The sequence below is a fragment of the Scatophagus argus genome, chromosome 11 (assembly GCF_020382885.2).
Source record: "Scatophagus argus isolate fScaArg1 chromosome 11, fScaArg1.pri, whole genome shotgun sequence".
Classification (NCBI taxonomy): domain Eukaryota; kingdom Metazoa; phylum Chordata; class Actinopteri; family Scatophagidae; genus Scatophagus; species Scatophagus argus.
The window spans coordinates 3730506-3757920 of record NC_058503.1 but is presented as its reverse complement, the minus strand read 5'-3'; the positions used below and the strand labels follow the sequence as shown (position 1 = coordinate 3757920).

Below are 27415 nucleotides of genomic sequence, written 5' to 3'. Positions count from 1 at the left end.
CAAACGCTTAACGCCATCTCCAACTAGGTGACCGTACCACCCATTGAATACCTAAAGAATATACCTAAGACTGGCCATTAGAAGAACTTTTTTTTTAATTTAATATAACATTTTTATTATATAATAAAAAATATTTTTAAATCTCTTCAATCTGAAAACAGCTTGATCAGGAGAAACATAAAAGATGACTTCTTGATACTTGAAAACACAATATTCTGATGCAAACTGTAGAGAATTACCTGACGAGAGGACGCTTTTCAAATAGTCAATGCTACAATACTGTGCCTTGTTCATTTTCATGTGTGCCTCTGTCAGAAATAGGGATGTCAGCAGCCAGCTATTAAAGAGAATTTCTGTTCCACAGGTCTGTTCCGCATCCATCCATCCACACACACACACACACACACACACACACACACACACACACACACACACACACTCGCTGCTTCGCTAGCTAGCAGTCTGAGGTCAAAAATAAAGTGTGCTAAATGAAGCTTGATGTTGGGAGATTTCCTCCAGAAAGACGAATAAGTGACTAAGTTAAACGTAATTTATGATGCTGCTCTTTAATTTAGCAGTAGTAATACCACTATGTTGCGCAACAGTGCTGCTGCAAAGTCCAAGGATGGGCTTGCAGCCAAAGAAAGTGTGATGCATGTCAATCCGACTGAGGCCGATATGCTGCCAATCAGTGCGGTAGAAGGTGATGGATTCAAACAGCTATTTGAGCTATATTTTCGGGACATTTTGTCGTGTTTTTTTTCTGATGGCTAAACGCTGAGATGTTGTATTCTCTCACTTAGTTCACTAAGTTCACACACTATATACCTTTTTTAGGGTAAGTAAGCACTTGATGAAGTAACTGTTGAGTCATCAACCTGTTCACATTTAAATGCAGTGCCTACCAAAGTGTTATATATAGCAGAAGTGCTGAATAAATACCAAAATTTCTGCGGTAACTTAAATACCACTTAAAGCGCTCGTGCACTGTGTCCATGTAGGCAGATGTCTGCAGGGTGCAGTGGGACCAAGGGAAACACACTATATGCAAACAATATCACCACAACCACTTTGCAGGTGGCTTCTCCTATACCTGCTCTATATGGGCATTGACTCATTCAAATAATCTATTTTTTCCATGTATCCTGATTTCTGGTGAAGATTTGTAAAAATATGGGTTTATTAATCCTAAAAATAGTTTTGTTTTCAACTGTCTCAGGTATTAGCGGGTCCACACAAACTGGTCATCACAGTTATTGAGAACATAAAATGTTTTCTGCCATATCTACTCGCTCTCAAGAAAATAAATAAAAAATAGTTCGATCTATGATGCGCTTGCATGTAGGTTGTCTCTACTTTATCTCTGTCACAGTGACACAGTTAACATGACAACAGCTGTCAGGAAGATCGTCCCATTAATTCACGATATAAAGACAGAGAAATACACACACACACACGCTCACACTCAGATGAACACATATTACAGGAGACATTTTGCAAAATGAAAAGACAAGAGTGGGGAAAAAATGGTGAAAAGTGATCTCCTTGTCAGTATGTGATGTCGTTTGCTGATCCAGGCGGAGAAAGGACGACCCTGGGTTCATCTGGTATTTTCTGCTGTATTAGTGGTTGAAAAAGAAGCAAAGCCGGAGACAGAGCTGTTCTTCTGTGGCAGAAGTGGCCCAGAGGGACAAAGAGACATTTTAGGGCAATTGTGCCCTGCGCGCTAGCTTCGCTGTCACTCTCTCTCCATCAGCTGAGCTCTAACAGGTGAGGCTGACTATGCCTCTCTGCCTTGTGTTTTAAATGACTGGGATGCTCTCTGCCTCTCCACTCAAAAAACAACCCAAAAAAAGCTCTCTGTACACGAAATATGTTTAAAATCATATTTATCGTGTACAAGGTGTACTCTGCACATGCAGTGTTGGATAGGAACAAATAAAAGAAATGCACCACCCACATTTTGGCTTGAATCTTACTCAAAAATATTTAAGAATAAATTGTTATATAAGTTGTGAGTTGTATTCTTGTTGAATGTATAAAAAGTATACTATAAAATATACTACTATAGTATAGTTATATTACCAGTTATTAATTAGTGTACCAGTTCTTTAAAGAAGGCTGATTTAATTAAAAAAAAAAAAAAAGATAAAGAAAAAAATTAACTACTTTATTCAAATTTTGAATAAGGATTTTTTATTTTAGGGTGCTGGTACAGTAAAATATGACAAGAGACAGAAATTCTACTTATGATATTACATTTAAGCAGGAACTGGACAAAGATACACAAAGACAGCAGTAGGAGAGAGGATTTGATAGGATAAGGCAAACAAAAGAAATTAAATATGGGTTTCTGTGCAAAAAGGGGATCTCTGACAAACCTGGAGTAATTACAAGAGCTGAAGTAGGTTTGAGTGTGTGAAGAATGCAAAGCTACAAGTTTTTCTCTCTTTTAATTTGGTATATGAAAATGTGTGTTTCAAAATGAATGCAGTTGCTTCATACATAATTTGATAAAACTGCTGTTTATGTGCTGAATTCTTAGAATGAGTTTCACAAGACACAAGTTCAAAAAACTGCGGTAAAAAACTTCAATGTTTTTTCTTTTTAAATTCTGTTAATGACATCTGGCATGTTAACTCCAAACAGAAAGTTGTCTGGCCTGTCACCATGTAGAACTCTCTGTTCCCACGTCTTATTAAAACACTTGAACATTTTCACCTTTGTGGCTTGTGTCTCCTCTTGGGAAGCTGTCTCTGCAGACATCTTAAATTCTGAGATGTAACATCACATTGTTTTTCTGTGTCTCCTTAAAATTTATTAAAAATCTGCATTTTGGATTGTCACAGATTGCTCAAAATCACACACATTTGGAAGGCGCAAATTATCAAGACTGCCTGAATGCAGCATCACTGGTATGACTTAGATGGCAGGTAATCCAGTATTCAGGAATACATTTAGCAGCTGGGAACCCTGCTGACCTATGGAACTATACATAATGTATGGGTATACATACTTCTGGCTTCCACAGAGCGGATGTCTTAAATGTCACTTGCCTTCCAGATGCAATGAAGGGCTGATTTACAAGACAGCAATCATTGTATGATGTGGCCTTAAGAAAAAAAATTTTCAAACCAGGCACAATCCATGTTCAAAAGGAACTAAACATAAACAGCAACACAAAGCCACCGAATGGAAGCCTCCTTCCATCCTTCTCTATTTATTTTCTTTTACCCCTGCACACTGTTAGACTAACAAGAAATGCTCATCATTCAGCGCAAGAAAAATCCTTACAGTATGAAAACAGATGATAGCTAGAGAGAAGGGAAGAGAGAAAGGGAAGTGTGATGGTCCAAAAGTGAAACTGAGGTAAAAACAAGGAAGAGAACTGAAAAGAAAAGAGTGATAAGACAAAGGCCAAACAAGTGGAAGAGAAAGGGTTACATACAAAGATGGGAGAAAAGGTAAGAGAGGTGGACGAGTTAGAAAGAGGACGAGAGCAGGGGAATGATGAAAGCTGAGCTGTGTCCTACCCCTGAGGCGATTGTGCTACAAACACACACACACACACACACACAGTATATGTAGGCCTAGTGTGCAATCAACATACAAGGCCATCTGCCAAAAACTGTCAATGCTTGGAGGAGAGTGAGTGTGAGAGAGAATGAGAAGGAATGCTAAAGAGAAGGAGAGATAGCTAAGTGGATGGAGCAGGGATCAGACTGCAGTCTCTGCAGATAGTCCACTGTCTCTTTATGGATCAGCACATATAGCAGCTAGGGATGAGGATGGTTATGATTTTAACAGTACATGTACTTCTATCAGGTGGTGAGAATCTCTTGCACATACACAGGTTTGACAGACAGGCCTCTGTTCAGTACTGCGAAAACCAATGCATTACAGGCCAATAATCTTAATCTTATTGAAAATTAAAATGGGGTTGCCGGGAAAAAAATTGGAGCAAGATATTGTTTATGTAGCCTAATAAAATATTTTCTTAAATTCACCAATACAGGGAGCAAAACCAATAACATAGGAGCTTATGGATACAACAGTGTCAGATAATTTATCCCTGAGGTATGTTCAATATTGGGTTATGGTAACCATTCCTAATAGCAGCACCACTTAGCCGGCACTAAAAGTGGACTGCTTTGGCCATCGATTTATCTGGACTTTACAGCCACAGTCCACAGCTCTGCAGGGAAACGCGGGCGCTCTCTCTCATGCCAGTCACAAATCTGTAACCGTTTGCTTATCACTCAAGAATCACAGCTGAGAGTCTGGTGAGCCAACTCTGCAGTTGGATCTATAGTCTTCAAATGCTGTACTGTCTCCTCACAATCCAAAGAAGACCATGTGACCTAAATATGAAAGATTCTTCTTTTCTTTTCAAGGCAGTGGTGATACCGAAATGCATTTACCAGTAATCAGCCGTCAGTCATAGGAAGTCTGCGTCATTTCCCTGAGATACATTATTAACAATGTTTAACTTTCTGAAAGTAATGCTACATTCACACAGCACAAAGCAGCAGGAAGTCTCTGGAGCTGTAAGTCTGGGTGTGTGCAGCCCCGAGCACATCATAACCATAGTCTGATCCAGCTGGACAGATGTGTTCTTCTTCTTCTTCTGATTCTTCTTCTTCTGACATCGCAGCCATGCCACACAATGGTTGTGTGTGATTCTCCAACTAAAGAATAGCTTTAATGCCATCATTTTTTATATGCAGTGTGCATTGACTAAACTGTTTTAACACAACAACAGCACTCTGGTTCTGTATCTGCACTGAAAGCGGCACCAGTAGAGCAGAGTAGCCAACAACTTGCTTCCATTTCTGTTGGCATTAGAATGAGTGTGCTCGCCTCTCAACCTGATGCTAGCATTGCGTCAGAGTACATTTACATGAAATTGAGATTTTCTCAACTTTTCCATTTAGTGCCTCAGGGCTGCTCTGTCGCTCAGCAGGAGTTTTTCCTTAACTCAATACGCAATAGAAACAAATACAACTCAATGTAAACATGGGAACAGTTTGTGTGTCTCAATCAATCAACTAAGATGGAGAACTTGACAAAAGTGTGGAAATCAAGCTGCTGAGTCTAAATGAATAATTGAAATATTTCAAAATTACCTTTACTGTGAAGTATCAAGGATCAATAAGGACAGTTTGTGTCACTGTTCGCCTTAAATGTGTTAGATGTGAGAAAGTTAAATCTGTCTGAGTCTGATTATTAATGACCTTCCATGTGATGAACAGAGGATATGTAGGAGGAACTGATGACCTGCTGTGATCTGTGGATTCGGCTGCAAGCCTCCACAGAACTTCACATCTCTGAGAAAATGGAAGAACAATACTGAGTGAGAGTGTGTGTGTGTGTGTGTGTGTGTGTGTGTGTGTGTGTGTGTGTGCAACAGTGTCAATCTAACTCTTTGGCTTTGAGTATGTTCAGTATGTGCAGAATGTGTCAGTACACAACACTGTGGGCACATAATTTTGAATTTTTTTCATTACATTCTAACATTTTGTGTGTATTCTCCTGTTTATCACCACATAAAAAACTGTTTCTCAACTTGTCCAAAGCACAAAAGTATTCGAAACAACATATCGATTATTATGTTAGTATGACATAACAGTGAATCCACTGATATTCCATGTAATCATCAAAAGAATTCCTTCAAATTGCAAGAAGACACTGACGCAGCCATGTGCAATCGAATGTCTAATTTCAAGATGTTATACATTTATCCTAAAGCAGGAACAATATTTACTATATTCCAAATGAACAGAGAGGACTCAGCAGGAGTTAATTAAAGGATTTTTCATTCAAAAACAATGCAGGCCTGTGGGGAAAAATGATCTGTTATCGCTATTAGGCAACTAACTAGAATTTTTGCAACATTATTGATGAACAAACTTCACAGAAGGCGAACTGTGCCCTTGTACCACAGCCCATTAACTGCAACAGCCTGCTTATTTAAACAGCTTTGGGCCAACAATACCTCATGATGTGACAGGTGGATAGTACTGGAACAGTTAATAGTCATTCATTCCACTCCTTTAATTTTATTGCCCAAAAGCTCTTTCCATCTCCAGACAATGGCTTAATGGCCACTAATGTCCGGGTTGCATAATTAGCAGAGTAGCAAAAGAGCACAGAGTTCTGAGTTAATGGAAGTGGTGGGAAAGGAGGGTTTTTGTGTTCTGTGCTGTCAATGAAACATTTATGTGGTAGACATAAAAATGAGACTCATTTCTATTTCTGGAGGAACAAAGGACCTGAGTGGTTTGACTGAAGTACAGAGAAGCAAACGTACACTGCCGGATCTGACCAACTTCCCTGATTTATGTTTATTTATATATATGTGTATATATATGTTTATTTATCAGTTTCATCATGAATTGGGAATTATGGGGCAATGATGGAATCATCCAATCATACTATTGATTGATTGATTGAATTTCTCTCGGGATCAATAAAGTATCCATCTATTTAAATTATCTTATCTTATCTTATATCTTATCTAAATTTGAGTGTGGTGGAGTGATAATGTCCCCACCCCCATTAGCCGGCTGATGTGCCCTTGAGCAAGGCACTTAACTTGTTAAATGCAGAGAAGTAATTTCCCAGCTTGGGATTAATAAAGTAAATTAAAAATAAAAAAAATATCAAGTCAAGTGAGTCAAGATTCTCACATTTTCAGAAACATATCTTGGTGTACTGTTTAGCTGTGATGCTGATACCACAATTTGTGTCCAAGGACGTGGTCTCAAATGTAACTTGGGCAACTTGACAAAAATGTGGCAAGAATGCTGCACAGTCAAATTAAATAACAAACATCACTATATTCTAAAAGAAGAGAAGTTAACAGCTTGTATGAAAGGTTAATTCAAATTTATCGGATTTTTAATTTTCAGTTCAGTTCTTTCCAATTTCAAGTACGATTTCTTTGATCCCTTTGTTAAAAAGGTGTTCCTAATGTTTCCACTGTAGTTATTTAACAGCAATGCCACAACACAACGCCAATACATCCAGAAACTGGAAAAATAAATCAAAATTGATCATTTAACTCTACTCCAGTTAGTATAACTGAAAGAGACTGCAGTCACTGATGCTTCATGAACTGTGCACTGGATCAAATTTTTAACCAAACCAAAATTACCCTAAAATCTAATTCAGGAAAGATGTTGTCAGACTTGAGGTCAGGCAGATGATATAATCTAATGTAAAAAAATGCATAGCAGATTAACTCAACAACTACCACTGCCTGAAAAACTGTTTACTGTCTATGTGACTCATAACTGGAGACAAGCAGATGTAGCGGATACTCCTACCTGGATTTTACAAGACCAAAACTCAGGCCAAATGTCTGCCTGTAGCCTGGGTTTCAAAAAAAGCCCCAGTCATTTAGTCACAATTGTATAGCAGTGTGCGATTATGATTTCTCCTTGGAATCACAAGGCAATCAAGAAAAGGGGAGTGTGCTGTTCTGTAGCCCATACAGCTGCTACTTTCTTGTTCATTTGGGAGTGTATGGCATTCTCGCTGAATGGTAATTATGAAGGGAACAAAAGGGGCATTTAGAGACAAAGGCGGTTTGGAGTGAATGGGCCAGCTCCCATGTGCAGCAAGTGTTCTGACTCCAAGTGCTGTTTCGAGAGAGACGATATGAGGTAATTATGCAGGAGAACTTGTAGGGGGGAGAAAGGAAGGAGAGGAGCAAAACGAGGGAGATAGGCTGGGGTTGGCTTGTTGTCTATAGAGAGCAGGACCAGATAGCACCATCTGCATTCTGCACAGACACTATCCGTCTGGCTCGCTGTTGCCTTCAATAAAAGCTGGCGCCAAGACAGACATTAGGCAACAGGAATGGATTCAGACATACAGTATAATAGTGCACAAACTGACACACACATACCGGGATTTAAATTTCACTAAGCACAAATCTTGTGGTGTTTTCACCCCAGTCTAATGCAAGATGATCTTCACAGGGTTCGATGTGAATGGGGAGCTGATGGCACTAATTTAGGGATGTTTGGCCAACTGTCACTGAACTAATACCTCAAATCCTATGCGCCTATCCGTGTCCCGTACTGAAACACATACGCTCTGTACAAAACATCAGTGGCATTTGCTTTTCTCAATGAAATGCACATAGTATTAGTGGAGCTTTCTGTCTAACAGAAGCCATTAATTCTCATCAGTTTCCCACATTGGATCTTTTGCTCAACATTCAGATATGTAAATAAGGACAGATGCTTAGCTGAGAGAGGGAGTTCAGAGAATTAAAGAGTTTTAAGCTGAGATTGGTAGCACACCAAAGGATAAGGTGCTTCTATGGCAAAAAGAGGCACTCAACACTGGTAAGATTTTTTGACAATAAATATATAAAGAACTAGCGGATTTTGTTACAATTTCTACTAGTGCAGTTTTAGCAGAGTGACTGATTGGACTTTGGAATGAAATGAGTTCACAGAGTGTGCAGTCAGTGACATCACCTGCATCAGCTCTATGACAGGTTCTTATATACATGCTCCAAAACACCACAGAGGTCAGTCCTGGTAAAAACCGAATCAAACTTTAACTGGATAGTTGAAAACTAAGCGGTCGAAGGTCATCTTACCTCTCTGATCTTGTCACGTTTCTCTTTGACATCAGGCTCTGTTGGCTCACCATCACTGATGCCCACCACTCTGGGCATGGGGACAGGTGGCAGGGGTTTAGGACCTGGGTCCTTCTTTTTCAGGTCCTCCATTACTTTGTTCTTCTCTGTCTGAATCTCAGCCTGCAGCTCCTCACGTGACTTCCTCAGCTTCTCCTTTGCCTCCTGCAGTGCTCGCTCATGGTCTGCCCGAATCTTGTCCCGCAGGCTCTCCTCCTCCTCCCTGTTGGAGGTAGAAAAAAGGCAGGAGGTAAGACTTATTTTTACTCTTTATGCTTTGTTCGGATGCCCATTAGCTTCCACAAACTGCTTGCTAGACTTCCCGGGGTGGATAAGTTTAAAAAAGTATTAGAATTATGTCTGTGTGTAGCCAAAGCATTGACCGTAAATAAAGATGGACAACACGTGACCTCCCCAAAAGTGAAGCCAAAACATCCTGATCACCCCCTGGTGGCAGACTCCAGTCCAAGTCATAAACCGCTCACCCTCCATGTAAGCAGAGGAGACATAAACCAAACCAAAAAGTCAAAGTATGCCAAATAAATTTTTCACAGAGATGGTTTCAGTCATTTTGGGTAGTTCTTATGACCCTGAGATAAGTGTTTATTTTTCTGATTTCTAGTTTAATTACTTATCTGATGCTTTGAAAAGGTGAAAGGTCATGATTTGGCATCAGCCTTTGGTTAGTTCTTTGCCTGAACTCACAAGACTGGACAATGTGAGGTTGCACAGAGATGTGGGTGTGTTTATTTGTCCTTTAGAATGCAACAGTCACAAAAACAATGGGAAAATAACTTGCTCAATTACTACTATTTGGCGCCAAGTAACGTGATAAATAATCTCCCTTGTAATTCAGATCTGCTTCGAAATTTAACTGACTGGTTGTTTAGTAATCCATACAACCCCCTTCCACCAAGTCTCATGAAAATTAGGCCAGTTTCCTTAATCCTGCTAACAAACAGACAAACTGGACCAAAAAAAACACAACCTCTCTGGCAGAAGTAATTAATGTGACGCAGGTAGAGGTGGAATAAGAAGGTTAAGAAGCCTCTGCAATAACAGCAGCAGAAAACCTAATTATTTTCTTTTCCCCCCAGATGATTGTGGGAAAGACAGAACCATGAGTCTTTAAATGGGAAAACATCCCCAACCCAACTACTCTGCAGTAACATGAGCTCTAGGAAACAGGACAATCCAGTTCAATTCAATTTTATTTATATAGCACCATCAAAATTGTCTCTAGATGCTAGAACAGGTGGCTCAAGCTGAAAGGTGTCGACACAACTCTACCCCATGATGATGTGGGAACTGTTCTGTTCTGATGTTAAAGAAAGGAAATCTTTAAAATGGGCTTTGAATCTTAGCCCATGACTGCTACATAAGGACACTATTATAAGAGATAGTATGAGATTACATATATAGACCACACCCATCGTATTATCCCATTATTATTACATTTGAAATGATTAGCAGTGAAGTGTGGAAAATGTAGTTTTGCTTAAAAAAAAAAACAGTCAAGATGAATATCTTTGCTCATTTATATATTAGCCAATTTGATGGATTGCACAAGGCAACATAGTGATAAAATTGAAAAGGGAAGAAAGAAACAAGAGCACAGAAAGCATTAATTTTATTTGACGCTTGAGTCAGTCTTTAATGTTTTCAGCTCTGCACCACTGCTTATGTTGTCAGTTTCAAAATTACCTTCCCTTTGAAATATCGAGGATCAATGAGTTTATGTGACAATTTGTACCACTATTACAATGTGTTAGAGGTGAGATGCTAAGTACAATAAATGAGACATTTTGAAAATCACTGTGTCATTTTGGTACAAGCATGTGAGTCTGTTTATTCATGACCCTCCGTGTGATAAACAGAGGATATGTAGGAGGAACTGATGACCTGCTGTGATCTGTGGATTCAGCTGCAAGCCTCCACAGAGCTTCACAGCTACAGTGTGTGTGTGTGTGTGTTTTCTGCCTTTCTTTTTGCATGTTAAGCCAGTATGACTTCAGGCAGGAGTCCAGAAGCTGCTTACATTTAAACTACAGATTCGAAAAAGTGGAAGCTTCACACACATGTTCAAGCCAGCAGCACAGAAGATCTCTACAATCAGCACAGTTTCAAGGTGGACACCCAAGATTAGTGTCACCAATTCAGTATGTGACCAAATGTGAAATCTGGTCACAATGGGCCCTTCTGTTCCTGACTTATGGTGCTGAATAATGGATGGAAAACATTAAGATGTGAACCTTTTGGATAGAAAATGTTTTCACTTCATTCATCATTTTATCCTATTAGACATTTGTATGACATTTTGTCATGACTGGCGCATAAATTCTTGAGTTATGGTTAAAAATGTGTTTTGTGAGGCCAGAGAGACTATTGACCAACATGAAAATATCTGTCTTATTCACTTGGCTAAATATGGTGTCTTCCTCTTTCAGCTCATTTAGTCTTATTAATCTGCAACCCTGAACAAAACAGAATTTGACCCTTTTTCATACGCAATTGAGAACAGAACAATATATGTAATGTTTTAACTCCTCAAATGCATTTGTTTTGTAAATACATACTTATTTTGAATTTGATGCTGGCAACACATTTCAAACAAGTTGGGACAGGGACAACAAAAGACTGAGAAAGTTGTGGGATACTCAAACAACTACACAGGTTCACTGGTAACAGGAAGGGGAGAGGAAACACTGCTGTAAAAATGACATTAATATGTGGGCGCAGGAACACATTTGCAAATGCTTTTTGTTTTACATCCCAAATCTCTGAAGTCAAGGTTTTGGTTGTTGTTTTCCCAGAGTACTCTGTGTGCCTGTGTGGATTCTTCTCTTAATGCGGGTCTTTTATTTTCCCATGTAGCAGCAATTTAAGATCAGGAATTTTATATTTGTTGTTTTGCTCAGGTGTTTTAAATGCACATTTGTACCTCAAAGCACGGATTGAGGCTAAAATTACTGCAGATGAGAAAAAAAGTCAGGATGAAGAAGAGTGAGGTGTGAGTCAGCCAACATGAGAGCAGATGTCTTCATTGTAGACCTGGTTGATAAGACTGTACTGCCACAGCCAGCTTGAAAAAGCACATGCAAAATAAAGCTGTTTGCTGCCACAATAAACATATATTCACAAAAATCGATGAAGTGAGGTAAAACACGAAATATATTATCTCTGTACTGTTTACAATTGATTGTATGTCAAAAAGGATTAGAATTATCACATTCATTTTCATTTTTCACATCCTTTCAACTTTAATAGAGTCAGACTTGTATATTTTTACCTTACATCTTACTATTTGTAACCATTCCAATACTCATTTTCCACAGTAAGAGATAAGAAATAAAAGTTTGGATGATACAAAGAATCTTTCTGAATGTGTGACATTCCCAGAGGCTTTTAAACATGTGCACTACTACAACAGTCACTGTGCTGCTAGCCCAGAAAACCCCATCACGTTATGGCCTTGATACTTGTCTTTTATAAAACTAGAAAATTGTATGCCCTCAGCTACATAAACTTTTTTTCTCCATGCTATCAAAAATGGTATAGAATGTTAACATTTTTCAAACTGTTGTACTAAAGTAAGAAATTCAAATATTGCGATAACACTACAAGCTACGATCTACTCAAGGAGTCTATGTACATCACGCTACAGCAAGTGAAGTGATGACAGGCTGAAGTTATCATAACTGCTAACAGGCTAATACATGATATTAAGTTGACTGTCGAACAGGGAAACAAACATACATCTGCCTACTTCACTTTATCAGAAAAAGCCACTTGCTCCACCAAGCGACCGAAGCATCCCTATTAAAACAGAAGTCTACGAAAAAGAGTGTGTTTAGCCTGGGCCTTCGAGGCTAGTTGTGTCCATCCTTTGTGAGTATGAGTGTGTGTGTTGGCTGTAACAGTGAGTGTGTGTCTGTATAATGTTGAAATGAAATTATAAAGGACTAGACGTAAAGTTGCAAGAGGAACTAGCAATGGAAACAGTAGAGAGTTACAAATGAAGGAAAAAAGATATGTATAAAGGCAAAGATTACATGGGACAAAGACTGAGTGGCAAAGGGAGGAGAGACTGAAAAGATTATGAGTGATCAGCATGCATCTGCCATCCATTTTCTATAACTGCTTATCTTGTTGAGGTTCAATCGGGGCAGCGGCACTTCCGAGCACGCACCATGGAAGAGACAGGGTAAAGCAAGGCCACTCTAACAGTGAGAGTGTGAGCAAGAGTGAAAAAAACATGGAAAAGATACGTAGATGAATAACAAGGAAACGGACTGTGAGCGAAAGTGATGAGATAAAGAACTGAGACTGTCACACAAAGCCAACAAGACGGGAAACAAATGTGCAAGACTCACAGAGAAAGAGACAGACGTTTTATACCAATTATCCTTCACACAACAGAATGTGCATCCATTTTATAATTCTACCATGACGCCGAATGTGGGGCCAACAGAGACCAAAATAAACAGCATCCGAGTTACGCAACATCGCCCTGGAAACAACTCATAAATATTCAAATCACAACTCTGCGTGTCTGACTTTAATTGATGGAGAACATATTTTGGAACACTAAGATGGCAATTACTGCGCTAGTGCCAGCGAATGCATGCATTTGTAAGAATTTCAAATGTGTTATATTTACTTTGTGGGGATCTTATGTTTATGTGCAGTCCATGTGTGTTGTACATCCCAGTCAGTAATGGAGCTTATGTGTGTGTGTGTATGTGTGCATGTGTGTGTGTTTAATACATCTTTCCACTCCATGCTGAATGAGTGTACACGCATATCTCTCTTCTATTTCGAGGTCTGTGATGAGTTTTCTGCGTGCTAGTGACTGCAATCTTGCAATTTGTGTATGTGCGTTGTTTGTGTGTCTACACCCACAGGGTGTCACGCCTCCTCTGTGCCTCTGCGAGTGAGTGTGCCTTCAGCAACATGCATTTAAATGTGATATTTAGATGGTGCTGATGTTGGATGACTGGCTAATGTCTGTAAGAGTGTTCGTGTGTGTTCAGAAGATGCGAGAGAGCGTGACAAAAGAAAATGAGGAGGTTAAGCTGACACCGTCACCTCTATGGGGTGCCAATTCAGCTCAATATACAGTATGTACACAGTGAGTCAGAATGTTAGCACCAAACACCATCATACAAATTATGTGCAGGTTTCAAAGCAATACGCACCAACAAATCCACTGAAAACTCATTCCAGACAAACATTAACCTTCTGCACCATCTTCTCTCCCCCCATTACAAGGCCCTCCTCCTCCCCTCCTCTCTTTTTAATCTCATGTCACTTTTCCTCCAAGCCATTATCATACTCACTCTAGCATTGCCAAGGATTCTCTTCTAAGTCCCACATAATGTCAAACATGCAATTAAGAGCACATCTACAGATGCCGGACTCAATTACCTTGACAAAGACAAGCGTGGGCTGCAGCTACTGAGTGCCCAGGTGACCACACCAACCCTCACTTATACCTATTTTCTATTGTCCCTCCACCAGCAAAGCAAAGAGACACCCATCTCCCTAATTAGTTGTTTCAGTCATGTCAAGTCTCTAGTAATCACTTCTTCAGTTGATCAGCCTTCCTGCCTGTCACTGGAATTTCTTCTTCAGCGGCATCATGAAATGTACTGCTCAGCAAAATCCATGGCAGCTGGAGAGAAGCAGCAGTTGTCCAGCTGCCTGGTGGGGTATAGGAGATGTTTTTTCAAGCTGTTGAAACAGGCTCTTGAGAGCAGCACAAGCTAGAGGCCATGTAACCATAGCAACAAACAGAGACGCACACACACAAACAGAGGTCATAGACAGCAAGTCGATTCATTTGTGCGAGGGAATAAGACTGCTGGGCTATTAGTGACTGCACAGTATCTGAAAGTGGTTGCACTCAAACTGCAGGGGGGAAATACAAACATAAATAATAATACAAACATGAAGCCTTTCAGGCAAGATCTGAGCTACCAAACAAACTGCTGGAAGATTAATTTTTAACTTGCCAACTGATGATGCATAGCAAGATCAATTATTGTAATCATGTGTTTATATGCACTTAAATAATTAAAGCAGAAAAGGCACCCACAACCACAACATATGCAAACAAGGGGGTCACAAATACTAGCAAAGCCCCCCACACTGCAGGGATAATCAAGCACTGACAGTAACTCATTTCACACAGATCACAGAGTTGTACTCCTTTCACAATGAGATCCAAGTGTGCCCCACTCTACGGCAACTCGTCTTTAATCTCAGAACCCAATGGCCATTGGCTAGCAACAATTCAGCCTCTGACACAACAACAGTTTAACAGGGCATCTGGTAGTAATGGTAGTCAGTAAAGATTAAAGTGACATATTTTGTCATTGGAGGGAACTCACTCCAACGAAATTTGTGCTCTGCATTTAACCCACCCAAGTGACGTGCACACACACACAGCAAACCCGGGGCAGTGGGCGACCGCGTGCAGCGCCCGGGGAGCAGTGGGGGTTAGGTACCTTGCTCAAGGGTACCTCAGCCATGGACACCGGGACGGGGAATCGAACCAGCGACCCACCGGTTACGAGTCCGACACCCTAACCGCTGATCCACGACTGCCCCAGTCAGTAGTAATGGGCATTTCAAGTGCTTTTCTGCTCTGAGCGCATCACAGTAACTTGTGCTAATACTGCTCTACAAAAGTCTTCTGTATTTTACTGCAGGATTGCTTAGCTGGCTCAGGCACCACCTGGTGGCAGAGGCAAAGGTCAGAAAGATATTATTTCATACCAAACTGAAGACCTTTACAACTAAAGAAATTATTCTGAAACAATGCTGAGAGATGCTCAGCAGGCTAAGCAATGTCCACCTCTCGGGATATGGAAATTAGGATGAGATGAAACATGTCTCAAGCTGAAGGTTGAAAGGATAAAGAAATATGATTTAATAAATCAGTGGTCTATGATCATTCGGAAAAAAATTTGGTTCGAATTACACAAACACATAACATTCTCAATGGTGATTTTTCTACTGAACTTGTGTAACGCAGTGCGTAATGCAAACTGACTGCACTAACTGCCAGTCTGTTGCTGACCTGAAGGTCCCACCTGTAAGAACACGGTGGCTGAGCTACTTCAACATCATGTCTCCATTAAGTGAAATAACAAATCAAGAAAATAAACAAATCTGAAAATTAAACTAACTATTCAACAACAGTTAGACAATTTGATAAACAAGACTGCTCAGAAGAAACTAATTCATTGCAATTTTCCTTGCACTTGTGTTAGCCCTACTAGTATCTGCTGTGGAGTTGTCCTAGATCTGAGAAACTGTCCACTTACCAGATGCAGTTACCAATACATTTCCATAGAAATAATAGCTGTATTGTAATATTCGTCTTATACACAGAATAACAACGTCAGCAGGAACATCCAGTCCCAGCCAAGCTAGTCCAGATTAGATTATCGACTGACTAATATGACAGCATGCACATTTAATAAACTGGCATTAACAATGATCAGCTATACAAAGTGACAGGTTGTGATACCTGTCCATAATAAATGCCCACCTGTCAGCCATTGCCACACACAGCAGGATGATGATCAAACTGTCTAGGACTGGCACATGTTATTCAACATAAATTAATAAATGAATGATCTGAATTCCGGTCTACAATGCTTACAAAAAAAGCAACTATAAAGTCCATTTGTTAAAGCTAGTACAAAAACAAACAACAAATGCCGAAGTAGCTGAAACAGGTTTTGCTCTCTTATCACAAGAGTCTGCAGAACTTATGCAGAGCAGAGAAAGTCTAACTCCTTGGAAGGAAAACTGCTAAATCACTGTACTGTATAGAATGCAGTATAGAGGCATGGCTAAATTATCAGGGTGTATATCATACTCAGGGCACGTTCATTCGCTAATTTTCTTTGTGTGTCTTCTTCCAGTTCACCATGGTGGAGAGGAGGTCCAAAGGCACAGGTGCTTCTTGGCAACACTTTAATCTGCTCGGTTGTCCTCCTGGATCCACACATTCACATACATTTTCATTATGTTCATGTAGCAAAAATGTGATTTTTGATGGTCTGTACTTGTGACATCTATAGCATATCTGTACGTCCAGAGAGAGGGATCCCTCCTCTTCCCAAGGTGTCATTCTTCTTTTCCTCCACTGTGAAAAGTGTTTTTCTTTGGGTAGGTCTTCCTCACTCAAATCCAGGGACTAAGGAAAGAGGGAGCCATTCACTGTACAGAGCTCTCATGGGAACCGTTTCAAGTCATATAGACAGATATGCCTCCTGCTAGCCCTGGGATTCCCTTTAAAATACACTGGAAGACAACTTCCATGTCCTGCTTTTTCCCATGACCCACTTGGACAGCTGCATCACTGTATGTAACTGCACTCTCAAGTTTAACTGTGGGTGTGTAATGGCATCCTCTCTTATTCTTTCAATTCACTTTCTGCCCTAACAACCTCCTCCCACAAGTTACAACCTCACAGTGACAACCAAACACATACACCATTCCCTCAAATATGTTCACAGCTTCTTTCTCCTGTTTTTCCTGTCGTTGCAATTTTCCTGTTTCACTCATCTTTACATTATGATAGCAGCCACTCCTTTCTCTTTTTCTCATTGTCCCTCCTCCTCCTTGATGTATGTATCACCTGGTGATCAGCTGTTTTCCTGTTATAGCTGCTCATTGGCCTGATTACTGTCAAAATGGTTCACAAAAAAAAAACATTAAACCCTAAATGCAAACAATACTGAGCTAAATTAGTTGCTATTAAAACATGTAGTCTTGCTATACATAATACATTATCTTTAATAGAGTTTTGTAAATGCTCCTCCCACAGAGGAGAAATGTTCTTGTTTTCTTTTCCCTCCTCATTATATTCATAGTCATGTAATCTCTCCATCTTGTATGTTTCGGTGAACACCTGAGCCCTGGCAGCACTCAGTCTGTATCCAGGTTCACAACCAGCCCTTCTGACCTACATCATGGCTGGCTGACTAATGCCTTCATAACAAGCACAGGAGTCCATCTCTTGCAGCTAGCGCAGGCCGGCCATCAAACAAACAAGCACTAAGCCTGGTTGGGTGCTGCCCAGCTAGATAAGGTCCAAGCGCAGAAGTGATTCTGAGAGGTTCAATCACCAAACCTTAATCACCATAAGAACATCCTCAGGTCAATCACAAATCCAACAGCCAGAGTGTCACAGCTGTGGTACAGGGCACATTTATTATCAGGCTCTGATACAGCTTGGTTGTGCTAGTTATAGAAAAAGGGGTTTCAGTTGCATGTTCAGAAAGGCTTATTTGAAATTAAAAACTACAGGCCAAATTTTAATTTGGTAGTGTGCAATCTCTTTGATCCCACTTTGAGCCATTTTGGAGCAAGACTGTGGCTACAGTGCAGTGTTTGGCAGAGATAGGATTTGGTTTGAAGCTCTGTAGTTAACCATGGCCACATCTTCCCTGAGGACTCACGGCCTCTTGTTTTGTTGTAGACTTTTTTTCCCTTTATTGGGCAGTGTCTCTTCTTCTATCTCCATCTATAAAAACCTAATGTCCTGCACTCAACCAAACAAACTCTAACATGTCTGTTTTCTTTCTTCTGGCTTTCAAGAGGTCTCTCATCATTGCCACACTCCAGAGAAATGGCCAATAGGAGACAATGTGATGCACTGCCCCAATGGGCACTACTCATTTGAGTTACACACTTTCTCTCTTAAACACACAAACACTCTCTCAGTACTGCTTTCTCATTTCATTCTCAGAGATATTAAACTGTGCAGCTCTGTGGAGGCTTGCAGCTGAGTCTACACAGATCACAGCAGGTCGTCAGCTCCTCCCACATATTCTGCGTTGATCACCCGGAAGGTCATAAAGGAACACACTGAAGGGGCTAGCACTAAAGATGAGACTAGCATGTGTTGTATTTCCTTGTTTATTCTTGAAGTTCAAAAATATCATCCCAACCCCCCTCTTAACCTTCTTCACGAAAAAATGGAAAAATAATGGTTGGAAATGATGCACCTGTCTGAAGAGCCACAGTGCTGGATTAGCTGTAGCTCCCACACAAGTGAACATGCAAAAGCCATCACTTTTGTCTAATGTCAAAGTAGGCTTGGGCGATTTTTCGATTTCGATTTTAATCGCGATTTATAATTAATACGATTAGAAATTAAGACACATTCGATAACATTCGATAGCGCACGCCTTCACAAAAAAAATGTTTTCACGGGCACGCGAGTAGCCAATCATAACTAAAAATTGACGCACGTAGCCCATCAGTTTTTGAAGAGAGCCACCAGGTTGTGTGTACAAACATACACACACGGCCCGCTGTGGTGGCTAACAGAACAGAAGCATCTCATCAAAGTTTGCGGCAAAGATTCTATAGCGTAGTGGTTGCAGCCACTACGGCGTGTCTCCAACCAAACAGGCAAGACTGTATAAAAATGAGCGAAAACTCGGCTGGGCAGAGTTCTGCACAGCATTTAAGCCTCAGTTCTTCCCAGGAGGAAATCGTTGAGAAGAAGGGTCAGAAGGGCTCGGCTGTCTGGAGGTACTTTGGCTATTTGAAATCGGATAAACAACAGAGCAAAGTCCTGTGTAAAATGTGTAGAAGTCACGTCCCTACTAAAACAGGAAACACCCGCAACTTATTTCAGCATTTAAAACAATATCACCCATTAGAGCACACAGAGTGCTGCCAGGTCGGTAAAGCCCCCTCGACCAGCAATAAGAGGAAGGCTGATCAACAAACCATACAGTCCGCTCTTTCCAGCGCCATGGTGTATGAAAAAACATCGAAACGACACAAAGACATCACACATGCCATCACACAATTCATCGCAAAAGGCATGCAGCCAATTTGCACTGTCGAAACAGCCGGGTTTAAAAATCTAATGAAAGTGATCGATCCTCGTTATCAACTCCCAGGCCGCAAGCACTTCTCGCAGACAGCAATCCGATTAAAAAAAAAAGAAAAAATAGTGATTTCATGTATATCGTTTTATATATCGTTATCGAACATTTTGAACAAAAAAAATCGTATGATCATTTTTTCTAATATCGCCCAGCCCTATGTCAAAGCACTACCTATGCAGTTTCATTTACCAGCAGCAGCAATCCATCTGCAATTACCTTCAGAATTCTCCCTCCACTTCATGCCTTTATGAATGATAACCAAGCAGCTTCAAAGATCAAATGATATTGCAAACAGACATTTCTACATCTCCTTCACACAGAGTAAAGCTGTCAACAAGGAAATGACATCACAGCTCAGCAACAATGAAGTATTATGACACTTGTTGCATGTTCAGTCTCATATACAAAGATCAAAGCAGTATTTCCCATACATTGATATATTTGTGGCTGTCTGCCACAATATCAACACTGACCACCACATATTGATTTTGTGTGTGTGTGTTTTTTTTTTTTTTTTTTACTATTTCAATGGATAACATGATATTACATTGTAGACCTGCACAGTACATTGATTCTCTCAGCCCCTCTTTCCACGCCCTCGCTAGCTTGCTCTCTCACACACACAGTGGCAACAGACCAGTCTCCCTGCACAAGGCCTAAATCCTGAATAGAACCAGTTAAGAGTTAACAGATGGTTAGTATCATCAAGACATATGTCCAAATTTGTCGTAGACTGATCAAGTTATCTCTGATAAGTTGATCTAAACTCTTAACATAACACAGTATACCTTGGAGATCCAACTCTTTAAATAAATTATTCACAAGCATGTGAGCTGCCTAGCTAATAAGGATAGCAAGTGGGCTGTTATTTGTCAAAACCTGGTCAAGGCAGCGGCTGCTTGGGTTTTGAAGTGTGTTGATTTGAGCTCCGATGGTAATCAATCTTGAATTGGCCAAGAAGAACAAATTATTTGATATGAAGGGAAATACAGGAGCACTGTATCTATTTAATGTTGTTTGACACAATGAGAAGCAATAGAATTGTACACGTATTTATCTTTTTATTATAAAGCATTTTGCAAGATATCCGCAGTGTGGGTGCCTGTGCAGTGCACCTTATACATGGTATAATTTCAGTGTGAGTACCAAAAAAAAAAAGTAACCCAGGTTTTTTGTTAGCGGGCACTGACAGAAAGTAATTTTTGGGAGGAGGCTTTTATAAGGCAACAACTGATTTAGATAGAATAGTTCAATATTATACAAGTTACAAAGTATGTTAAAATGTCACCATGAAATGATGTGCTTATTCACACTTTGGTTCAGTCAGCACGAATTAATAGTGCCTCAACAGTTCTGCCTATTATTTATAAGAATAGCAAATTATGCTAAAGACATGTACTCTAATAAACTCTTCCACTATTAAACCCTCCTATTCATACACACCTTGTCTGAGGCCAAAGTCAGTTATTAGTGCGACATCATGACAGTTGCATCAGCAGACGGGAAAGGAGATGGTTGAAGACCTGGCACAGGAGGTGGCATTTGCGTCTGCAGCGCTTGCTAGCTCGGTGGTTAATACTAATGCTTAGAGTTTATCTACACATTTCCACCGAGGAATCCGATGGTTAAAGAACTTAAATGTTTTCTGTTCACTGTCATGAGCTCATTTTAAGCTATTGTGAACCTCCAGCTTTTGCCAGACAGCCAAGATTCTAGTGGCCCGACTACAACTACTACTACTGTCGACCAAACAAAACTGTAACATTAACCACTTTTTGTGTTAGAGGATGTTTAAGTCAATTGATTCAGCTGACACAGGTCCTGTGAGTCAGAAGCCCCTTGGTTGTGTTTACTTTTTCACTATGACATTACTGTTTCTACTCTTATTGTGACAAACTTTGAATATATATACTGTATATATATATCTATATATATCTTCAAAAGCCACAAGTTCCAATTTTAAATGAATATGATGAATTTCTCTCTGCTCTGTGGAAAAGCCTTGTGACAAAGTGCAGGTAATGAATTGTGACATGCCCACACAACAGCAAAGTTAACAGATGAAAAGATAAAAGATGACCTTACGGAGCTATAACAATGCAGCACTGACATTTTTCAGCTTACTCCACTCTGATATGGGTCACTTTCTTCCACATTATTTCTATAGACATGATGTAATAAACAAAAATATACAGCCTGTGGTTGTATTTCTGAGAACTAAAATGGAATTTATTTTGCTTTATTCTTTTTTAAGTATTTGTAAATATATAATATATATTAAAAAACCTGATTCACAAAATAAACATTTAAACATGTCAATAATTGAAAGCATGAGGCATCCAATTTTGTTTATTGCACTGTAGTGGTCAAATGGGATTATAGGTGTTTAACTTTTTAAAGCTTACAAAGAAACATACATTTTAGCTGATATACCCTGAGGCAAGCCAAAGCCCTGGTGTTCCTATTCAGAATTACACAGTATAAGCACAACTACGTCAAAACCTCACAGTACAACAGCCTAATGTGATCTAAAACTGTGATAAATACTCAGAAAGACAAATTATTACCCCTGAAGAGAAGTAATTTTCTTTAGTTATATGCTAAATATCAAAATGCGTTTTCTATGCTTTAGCAATATATTGAGTATCTTCTGAGAGAGTACACACGGCCTTTTTCTCCATTGACAAAAAAAAAAAAGTTATCATTCTGGGTCATAGCTACATTTCAGAAACCACATATCAGGAAGAATCATCGCCATGGCCCAAAACATCGCCCTGACAGACTGATAACAACCACTGACTGACGACTGACACCTTGATCACATCAGCGCACAGTTACTTGTGGAGATTTCTACATTTCTACCAAGTAAAAGAATTGGTATTTTTGAAATTTTTTCAATACTTATTCAAAAAGTATATTCGAATTTAGGCCAAGATATCAGAATTCAGTGTTTCCCATATATGCATCCAGAAGCAGCGATACACCACTGCTGAAATATTAACACCAGTGCTGATTTTTTATGTTTGAGGGGAGAGGAGAGGGTTCTGACTTATATCTTTAGAACAAAGGAGCCCAGATTTATATAATAGTGGGGCACAAGCCAAAAGCGAGCACCTATTGTATTGATTGAAGATGCAACATGGTACTAGGACTCCAAGACCCCTCTAAACTGTTTTATTTCATATTTCAAACATCTGGCAAGCCAAACTGAACCTTATGGCAGTCCACCTTTGGCCTGTACGCCCCACTTTGGGCAGCCCTGCTTTAGAAACAGACAAGAGACATCAGGTCATGACAGATGAACGATGGATTATTCTAAACCTACCCAGTCCCCAACTACTTATGCTGCAGAGCTGTTTATTTCACACGATTAAAACAAATGGGGTTTCCATTACAGAATGAGCAATGACTAGTAGGTATTTTGCATGCATCAATTGTTTTTTTGGGGGGGGAGGTTTTTCCTAAAGACAGGCCTTACCATGCACAAGTGCCACCATGACATACGAAATCTGTCAATTTCAAAACAACAGATTCATTCACAAAGATTTAAAATATTTGGATAGAAGTCCACAAATGAAACATCATACACACTGAATATTTTATCATTAAAAACGTCATCACATTTAACTAAATTAATCCTGATAATACAACAGTCTGTGGTGATGCAAATGAATTCTGGGAAAAAAGCACAGTTAAAAATGAATAATAAACAACAGACAGTGGATGTAAACAGTCACCCAGATGATATGGGTCACACATCATCTGATAACTTTTTTGTCACATTATTAAATTTTTAGATAAGTTTGAGAGATTTCAAAAGAAGAAAAAAGTGATGACGGCCTCATGTGCTGTAAGTCCATTTTTTATGTCTCACTGTGCCGAGACAAATTTCTGCTAGTTTTCATTAAAAGTCAGATATGCATCAATCTGATCATGTTTCTTAATTCAAATAGTATGTACTGCACTGCAACAGGTAGTATGACTGTTAATGATTTCATCCTGCTCATTCTGCAGTGAAATCAGAAACTGACAATTCAAAATGAATGAACATCTGTACTGTAACACAGCCTAAGCGTAAGTAAAAATCCTGCTTCACAAGCCAGACACAAAAACATGTTCTCTCTTCCTCACGCATGCACACGCACCCACACGCACATACACACACATGGCTTTTCAGCCAATGTGACAAGCTGCAGCTGAGCTGTACAGAGAGATCAACATTCTGATCACACAAAAAGACGGACACAAAACAAGGAAAGAGAAACAGGAAATGAGACACAAAGAGCAGATCTGATAAAAAGCAGCAGTGTTAATGAGGAGATTACACATGATGGACTCCACTCCTCACTCGCCAGGCTGTTCGCTCTAATACCAACTGTACTAGATGAAATCTCCTGACAACAGACAAATTAATTAGCGCGAGTCTTAGTCAAATTACTATGAGCATGGATCTGAAAGATGAATTTATACTGATATCTCATTCTGCATGTAGTGATATCTATTCGAAACCATCAGAACACGGTGCTTAAAGGGGCATACTAATAAGGTATGGCAGAATTACAAAAAGGCCTCGCAGTAGCATTTTCACTCAATCACAGTGTTTTAAAATTTCACTTCGTATGCACCAAAACTGTCTGTTTAGAAGGTCGTGACTGAAAACAGTCACTAAAATGAAACTATCGATGAAATTAAATTAAATTAGTGTTACCAATTCAGTATGTGAAGAAAGGTGAAATCTGGCCACAATCTGCTGTTTCTATTGATGAGTTCTGCTGTTGAATAATGGCCAGAAAACATTATGGTGTCTCAGTGAAGGTGACCTTTGACCTTTTGGATAGAAAATGTCTTCGCTTTATCATTTCAACCTCTTAGACATTTGTGTAAAATTTTGTCATAATCAGCGAACAAACTCTTGAGATACGCCTAAAAATTAATTGTCACGGTGTCCTTTGACCAAATTCTGACCAGTTCATCTTTGAGTGGTTAACAAGAATGGGATTAACAGACAATTTGAGAACATGATTCCTTCAGCCACAGCCCTCACAGACACAAAGGCATAAAAACTACACCAAGCCAAGTCTTAGTTGCAGCAGGAAATTTCGAGTACCACAGCAGCCAATGGGCAGGCAAGCAGGCATCATTTGGAGGGTCTCTACTCTTCTTCTTACAGGTAAAACAGCAAAGAAAGGATAAAGCATTTTTTAATTTACCAGCTCAGCAAGAAACATATTAGTTTCATGATTTGATCAGTGAAATAAAGTGCAAGCGTGGGTATGGAGGTGTGCCTTCGATTGCGCCCTATTGGCAGCGCTGCCATACGGTTTAAGATGATATAGGTCAACATGATGTGTCAAAGGTAAGCAGGTGTGTTTTAATTTTCAGAACAAAAAGGCAAACCTGCAATTGAACTGCACTGCTATAGTTAGACATTTTGAAAGCAATAGTGGTGATGGGACAAAGCTGAAATTGCACTGATGTTATCCTTTAAAGCCCCATTTTGGGTTCACAAAAATCCAACCCTAAGCTTGACAGATTCAACTATAGCCTCGCTTTAGACATAAGATTGAGTTCAACAGTGGTGATGGACATGTGAAAAGCCTCTTTTATGTAGGAGAAGTACATTCACTCCTCCATTTGCACTGAACAGCCTATATTAAATAGCTCTTTCCTTGTTGAATCTACAAACCAGTATAGATGGCTTCAGGAGCCCTCTGCACTGTCTGCAACACACTGGTATTTTTCCCAGGTTGAGATATCTTGACAGCGTGTGTGTGTGTATGTGTGTTACAAACCAGTCCTTTATTAGAGCAGAGGTTTTTACACAGAGAAATACACACCCCGGACACAAACACACCCAGACCTATATTTACTTTGCAGCTGATAGGCAAACGAAGCGTGAAGACACAGAAATGATATCCAAGATCACACTAAATATGATGAATGAGTGCACTTTGATGTTGGCCCAGGTCTTAAATATGATCTGCGGGGTTTGATGCTGATTTATGGTCATATCAGAGAGAAAAAGTAAACCTTCAGCCCTACAACACTAACAATAACTGGCAAGGCAATAAGTGGTGAAACCAGCTTATCTGCAGTCACAGCATTCAACTCCATTACAGGAGAGACGCAGAGTGAAAAGGTTGTGCTTACATTTTCTACCTTTGGCCATGTGTGACTCACACTATAGTGTACACACTTAAACATGGGTCATCACAGCAACTGAACCCTTATTACTGATGTAGTATGGACATGAATGCTACAGAAGCAGTCATTGTGCTATACAACACGATGTGCCAGAAGCATGACTGCACAGAAATTGCAGAAGCACTAACAGACATGGCTGTTAGTGTCATCAGCAATGGTTCTACCTGTCTCTTCTGATGGTGCAACTCACTTTCAAAAATGTTCACCGTCAGCAATGTCGAACTGTTTACTAAAGTGAAATTGCTATCAGCTTTTGTTTAACTTTTGTTTTTCAGTGTTAAATGCTCAAAGTCAGGTTTCTCAAATTGGTCACCTAATAACATGAAGTCTGTTCTTCCTGGGTTTTCCTTGCCAGCAGCATGTGTGCAAAACCAACATGATGTCATGGGTGAAGCCATGTGAATAAAGACACACTGACACCTCTGTCAAAAAGTTTTCGGAGAAATAAGGAAAAGGTTTGGAGAAGGCAGGAATAGTTCTTATAAACTGTATTCTCAAACTTTCCAGACACGGGAGTCTCCGTCAGAATGTTATCATTTTTCTGACAGTATTTCATGACAGATGACAGAAAGTGAGTATTTCATATTCATGTGCATGCCCAGGCAAGTTCACTCAGGCACTGGAAGAGTCATTCGCAGATGATCTGATTTACTGGACCATAAGGGAAACAATCTCTCAGAAAACAGAGTACTGAAGTATTGACTTGAACAATCTCTAAACTGGAATTGCTGTTTTCCCCTCAGTTGTGGAGATGATTCAGACAGAATTCTATAACAGGTACTTCAGTGCTGTACCAAATCCCTGGTCTACAAATGAGGTTGTACAGCACATGAAAAAATTCACTACAGTGAACTTCAGATTTTCCTGTGCTTGTGTAAAAATGTGGGCCAAGGGCCGTCCTAACAAAACACATAAATAATGTGCCTTTTCCTCATTATTACAAAGCCCCAACTGATGACTGGGTATTCATCGAAATCGCCATCACACAGCCAAATTGTGGTTAATTCTAGTGGCAGATGGCAAGCCTGTCAAACCTACTGGGGAGCACTGGCAAGTACCCAGCTTGAATGCTCATGTTCTTATTTCCAAACCTGGACAGAATAACCTAATGGAGAGATCTGCACATGGCTCAACAAAACAGGCATGAATACGCTCTCATCACATTATGGTAAATGTAGGGCTGCAACTAACTATTTTCATTAATAAATCTTAAAAATTACTTTCTGATCAACTGTTTAGCCTGTTAAATGTCAACATTTCTTATGAAAATTTCTGAGCTCTCAAATTATGGACCATTATCGTTGAAAATAAAATCAGACCTGCACCGATGGAATCTTATCCCTTTTCTAAATCTAAACTCGAGGATTAGCGCAATTAAAATGAACACTCTCCCAAAACTTTTATATATCTTTCGGACTTTACCAGTGGAAATAAATGACAATCAGTTTAGGGAGTGGGATAAATGGATATCTAGGTTTATTTGGCAAGGTAAAAAGCCCAGAATTCGATTTAACGTTCTACAATTGAGAAAAGAGAAAGGAGGAATGGCACTTCCTTGTTTAAAGAAATATTTTTATGCTGCACAGCTAACCCCTCTACTATATTGGTGCAATAGTGAGTATAAAGCTAG

At 39.7% G+C, this 27415-nt stretch overlaps 1 protein-coding gene across 2 annotated transcripts in view; it reads right to left on the bottom strand.

Moving 5' to 3' along the window:
* Nucleotides 1–27415, bottom strand: part of man1a2 (mannosidase, alpha, class 1A, member 2) — a 109957-nt gene that overhangs the window by 73449 nt on the left and 9093 nt on the right. For both annotated transcript variants that reach the window (XM_046403060.1, XM_046403061.1), the window contains exon 3: nucleotides 8618–8879. In XM_046403060.1, the coding sequence (XP_046259016.1) occupies nucleotides 8618–8879 (262 nt within the window). The remainder of the gene's footprint in view (nucleotides 1–8617; nucleotides 8880–27415) is intronic.